Here is a 5,967-nt window from a genome sequence, read left to right on the forward strand (position 1 = left end):
TGCCGCTGGCTCCTACTTTTACTAGGTGAGGGGTGAACTGATCTGTCTCTGCAATCACATCCAGCCTCCTGGAGGAACCATGCCTCCCACTGCTGGGGGTGCCGCCAGTAGTGGTGCTCACACTACTCTGCCTGAGAGGAGCTGCTAGAGGAGCTGTTGACTCTTTATTAAAGTTTTAATAATTACACCCTTGAAAGAGAAAGAAATGCTTCTTAAAAGAGCAAAATGTTCCCACTGCCTAAAAATAGATTTGGGTTGATTATGCTGAAACAGGATCAGCATTCTGGAAAGGGCCACCTGTTAGGCTGTGGATCGCCGGCTACAAATCCTAATCCTATCTGCATCAGTATTTGTTCAAATATGAAGGTAAAAGGAAAGAGCATGATTGCAGCAAATACACAGGAAAAAAGAAAAAGCCCCATAGTCCCCCTAATTTGGATAAAAAACACTCAATACAGATGCTGTCCACACAGATCACCTCTTTCACGAGACTAAATCTACCTGATTTTCCATCCACTAAAAACTCTAGATTTTACTTCGTTTTTTCAGGTGGCTACTTACTAAATTTTGTTTTAGCATAAAAGCATTCTCAATGAATCCTATCTTTGGAAGCACCTGCTGAAAACAAGCACAGCATTACTCTGCAGAAACATGACACTGCAATAAAAAGGAAATTTTAATTCATTCTCTGTCTGTCTGTCTGTCTGTCTGTCTGTCTGTCTGTCTCTCTCTCTCTCTGGAACCAGGGATGGAACTCAGGCCCTTGCACTTGCCAGGGAAGTGCTTATTCTACTGAGCCGTCTCCCCGACCCCTTTAATTCTCTTAACTAATACAATTTTTTTTAACTAATACAATTTTGAAAAACATTCCATTATCAATTTTTCTATGTAGAAAGTTTGCTAAAACAGCACTTTCCTATGTTAGTTCCAATCTTTTTTTTTTTTTTTTTTGGCAGAACCGGGGATTGAATTCAGGCCCTTGCGCTTGCCAGGCAAGTGCTTATTCTACTGAGCCATCTCCCCAGCCCCCATTAGTTCCAATCTTAACAACATCAATTTAACTTTTACTTATGATACAGATGTCATTATGACTAACATCCCTGAGCATACCAAGAAAACAGTCCACACAGAATACTCCTTAAGGGAAAAAGAACAGTAAACAGCATAGGTCACTATGGGCACTCATAGCAAACCCTTAAATACATTAAGTGATAACTCACTTTTGCTTGAAGACATATAAGGATCTAGGAGCAGAGGAGGGCATATTTGTGCATATGGGGTGTGTGTGTGTATCTGTTAAGAGAAAAATGGCAAATTTAAAGAATTATGAATAATGTAGTATGACTAGAGATACAATATTCAGTGTGTCAAGATGAAGTTAGGAGGTTTTTAAAAGAGATACTAAGGAGTCTAGATTTTACTTAAAGACAATGAGAAGCCATTTCAGAAATCTCAGAATAAGAAACATAAGCAAATTTATAATTCACTTTCGCTCAAAGTGATTTAGCTAAAACACATGGTCAATGTTTGAAAGGAACACAGGGAAATAAACCAACAGCATAAAGTATGCTGGGAATTCAACAATTCATACAATTAAGACTAATCATATTGTTATAAAATGTTCTTAAAGTTCATCAAGAACAATACATGTTGGGGCAGGGGAGTTAGCTCAGTAGAATAAGTGCCTGCCTGGCAAACGCAAGAGCCTGAGTTCAATCCCCGGTTCCGCCAAAAAAAACAAAAGAAAACAAAAAAACAAAACCTGGATGCTTTTTTAAAAAGTAAGAGAAGAAAGAAGTGCCCTCACAGATTAAACACATGCAAGGTGTAATACTGCTTTCACTTCTGCACATCATCAAGGTCCACATATTTATTTCTCTTCTATTGCCCAAGTACATTAAAATGATAGTAAAGGGCCAAATAGCTCAGCAAATTGAAGCACCTGCAGGCAGGCTCAGGAGCTGGGGATTCCATCCCCAGCCTGCCATGCCGGCCCTGCCCCTGGGGCGTGCTGAGACAGCAACTGAGACTGCGCATGGTGCCTGTAATCCCACCTCTTGGGAGGCTATAAACAGGTGGATCACTACGAGTTTGATCTAGTAGTGAGACCCTGAACACCCTGTAGACCCTTCCCTAAAATAGAAATAAATAAAATGACAGCAAAATATAAAATGTAATAAATTAGTAAATGCACTAGGATTTTGGAAGTGGATGTTGAACCAAGAAAAATCCTGATAGTTTATGACAAGGAAAAAAAAAAAAAAGAGAACAAAATCACACTGGCAGACCTGAAAAGCAGCATCCACATTAAGAGCAGCATACACGGAGGAGACAAGGAAATGGGACCCATTCTTCACAACGTAGCTCAAGTCCAAAGGTACAGGAGGTGCAAAGGATAAGGGAGCTAAGAGATTAGTGGACATCAGTGGACCATGACCAGGTCTCCCTCTCCTTAGACAGCTAATACTATGGATCTTTACTGAAGATCTAGTCCCTTCCACTGATACAAGTAAACAGAAAGCAGCAAGGAGACATGGAGACAGATTTGTGAAACATCAAGGATAATTAATTTATAGGACTCTGTCTCCAACAGGAATGTTGTGGAAGGAAGCAAAAAAGGCCAAGTATAAGCCCCAGGGTTTGGGGTCAGTTGTATGAGAAGCTTCCACAGCAGATCTGTTCTATTCAGTTCTTGCTGCAGCCCTGACAATGATTCATGATTTAACTCTGAGATGGAATTACCAGACAATGTTATATTATTTGTTGAAAGAGTGAGTCAAGATAAACCAGGCTGATAGTATGTTAAAATTAAACACAGATCTCACGATACACACACATGTGGTACCAGATGTGGATTTGTATCTTGGTTGGTCATACCACAGGGAAATGCCTCCAAAGCAGCTCTTTCAGCACTAGGAATTCTTAGAAACTCAAGCTGACCTTCCTGGGCAAAGAGATTTCATGTGTCTGAGACCTGAAGTCTGCATGTGACCTCTCTGTGTAGGAGTAGCTTTTTCCTGTGGGTTCTGTACTGCACACTTTGCTTAACAAACTTTAGCCATGAACAACACAGCTTTTATAGAGGTGTGAGAGTTCGTTCTTCAAAACATCCACTGAACTAGTTAGTGGCCATGGACCCCCAAACAGGACTGCTGAATGGAGAAGAAATTGAGGGATCTTTGGAACCTCGAGGGGGAGGAAATGAATTTAATTTTCTGATTATTTCAAGAATATCTGCTGATATATTGTGTGATACTGTTCCAAATTTTATATGTCATCTCTATGTCAAAAATCAGTACTGTAAGACAGTTCGGTTTACTTATAACCCTTCTCTAGATATCTACCATGAATTACATACTCTGCTAGGTATTAGGGATGAAAAATTAAGGATGAAAGTTGCTTTCTCTTTCTCCTTGAGGTGCTGGGGATCAAGCCCAGGGCCTCAAATATATTTAGCAAGTCCTCTACCACTGAGCCACATCCCAGCACTCTTAGAAGTGCTCTTAACCATTCTTTGCCCACAGTATTCTAGACATGGGCAGTACAAAAGATTACATCTTTCAGTCATGCTGAGGTTGAAAGACTTGCATTGTGGCAGTGATGGATCAACCTTCTCGCAACAGCTCTTCTACAGTAACACCTAAATCTGAATAATGAGCTACTCTACAGTTGACTCGAGAACAAACCAAAGGCAGCCAAAGTGATGAAGAAACTATTATTAGAATCTATCTCTGCTTCCTGAGGCTGAATACAATCATCTGGCAACTGAATAGCTTTGCTATCCCTACATAAGTTTATGTTCTTTGAAATGATCTTTTCCTGCAGAGTTCCTAATATAATAGCAAAACTAAAATACCATTTTTCTATCCTGTTCTATATATCATTTTTAGGTTCTATTTGCCCTTACTAATGTCTTAGAAAAATCTATCCCATTTTATTCATATCTGCACATCAGAATAGCCAGTCTAATCTTTTAAACCCTAATGTCAGCTTAAAATTACCAACTTATCCCATTCTAAACCTTCTTAGAAACGTCAGATCATTTTTAAATGAAAAGATTAACAACTTTTATAATTATTTTGAACAATTCAAGGATTATACGTTGACATATTTTTTAAAATATAAACTGTATTTAAAAAAAATTTATCCATCTTTGATAATAAATGGTCTCTAGGATGCAGAAAAAATAAAACTAGAATACAGGGACTTTTAACAATGAACGGCTTCCTGCATCCTTCTAAAGTACATTTGCAGACTGCAGTCATTTGTCCCCAGTGTATACACTTCAGTATTTCAAATGAAAAACAAAGGAGAGATGTATATGAATACTATAAAAGTAGCTCTCTTTATACTATACAGAAAGCAAAGTAAACAATTTCTGAAGAAACAATGGAGCCTTGTCCAAAACAGAAGGGCCTGCTTTTCAAACTCCACTGTAGGTCCCATGTAAAGCAAAGTACGAAACGCCTCTAGTGCCTATCCTGTAAGTCGTAAATGGGAAGACAGCACAGCAAGTTGGCTACAAGCACTATGGAGTCAGTTGCCTGGGATTGAATCCTGGTCTCCCACTAACGTTTAAGTGAGTCACTTAACCTCTGTGCTTCTGTTTCTTCAATTTATAGGAAGGACCATAATATAGTATAACTAAATTTGCTTCAAATGAAATTCAATAGAAAGTACTAAATTAATGGCCGAATTTTAATTAAGTCAGAGTAAAGACAGAGCGCCAAGTCAATTCTCAACAAATGCTCTCATGTACTAACGCTCCAATGTGCTAATGCACCGACGCCTGCACTGACACAATGTAAAAGGTACGCCTAAAACACACTGCCAAAAGCTAAACAGCACGTAGGTATTGTAACGATGGAAAAAGACAGAATCAAGTGCCGAGTGGTAATCACTCAGGGCTGGGTTACAGGCACAGAGCTCCACGTGTCATTTTCTCCATTGTCATGCATGGTAAAGATTTCAAAAGTAAAGCTTCTCAGGAATAACTATGCTATTTCAAAAAGCATGATGGGGATGGAACTATACAACTGTCTAACAGTTCTGGGAAAAAATAATTTCTAATTTAGCAAAACTTACCTGGTATTGCTCTGGTTCTTATAATGGCAGAAAAATGATGCCTATCACGTACCTTACAAATGGACATATAACATTAGGTAAGACAAAAATGTATACAAATATCACTGTGCCGAATTTTGATCTAATATTTGAGTCTCCATTTTAAGAAAAAGTTACGCAATGAGTTACAGAGTATCTAACAGGCAACTAGATGCACAACCTGATCATTAGTACTAAAAGCTGTAAGATATGAGGCCAGCGAGATAGCTCAGCAGACTGAAGTGCCTGCTTAGGCAAGCACAGGGACAACTCTGATCCCCGGCAGCAGCACATCCTGTGCCAGCCCTGCTCCCGGGGCAGGCTGAACGCAACAACAACAACAACAACAACAAAAAAAAAAAAAAAGTTATACTGTCATAAATATACATTCTTGGCCTTTTAAGCACATCTACTTGCTCGGTTTCTATCCTTTATAAAGGGGAACAAATGGGCTGTCTTGATAATTCACAAGTCAATTCTAATCTACTACTGCTACAGAGCCATACTCTGCAGTTCTGGCTTGAAAAGTGAAAGAGCTAAAGACCAGAAGAACAGTTTGTTGTCTTCACGCTTAGAACAGCGTCCCCTTCAGCCTGCTGGAGAAAGACCACCATGTCTTTCACAGCTCTGCCTCTGCTCACTGGTACAGAAAGACGACCATGTGTGGGGTGACCACTGGGCTACATACAACCCTGGCCCCCAAGATGCGATTTTTACCAGAATTAATATTAACAAATGCAAGTGGATATTTATCCTTTGATTAAAAATATACTGGTAGGGGGCTGGTGAGATGGCTCAGTGGTCTAAAGCACCTACTTAGAACAAGCTTAGCAAAGCACAGGGACTGCGGTTCAATCCCCCAGC

At 39.5% G+C, this 5,967-nt stretch overlaps 1 protein-coding gene across 1 annotated transcript in view; it reads right to left on the reverse strand.

The window, feature by feature from the left end:
- Prmt3 (protein arginine methyltransferase 3) overlaps nt 1-5,967 on the reverse strand; it is a 123,508-nt gene that overhangs the window by 93,000 nt on the left and 24,541 nt on the right. Inside the window, exon 9 of the mRNA XM_012517258.2 lies at nt 5,086-5,102. Coding sequence (XP_012372712.1) covers nt 5,086-5,102 — 17 coding nt within the window. The remainder of the gene's footprint in view (nt 1-5,085; nt 5,103-5,967) is intronic.

The sequence above is a fragment of the Octodon degus genome, unplaced genomic scaffold (genome assembly GCF_000260255.1).
Source record: "Octodon degus isolate 3935 unplaced genomic scaffold, OctDeg1.0 scaffold00159, whole genome shotgun sequence".
Taxonomy (NCBI): Eukaryota; Metazoa; Chordata; class Mammalia; order Rodentia; family Octodontidae; genus Octodon; species Octodon degus.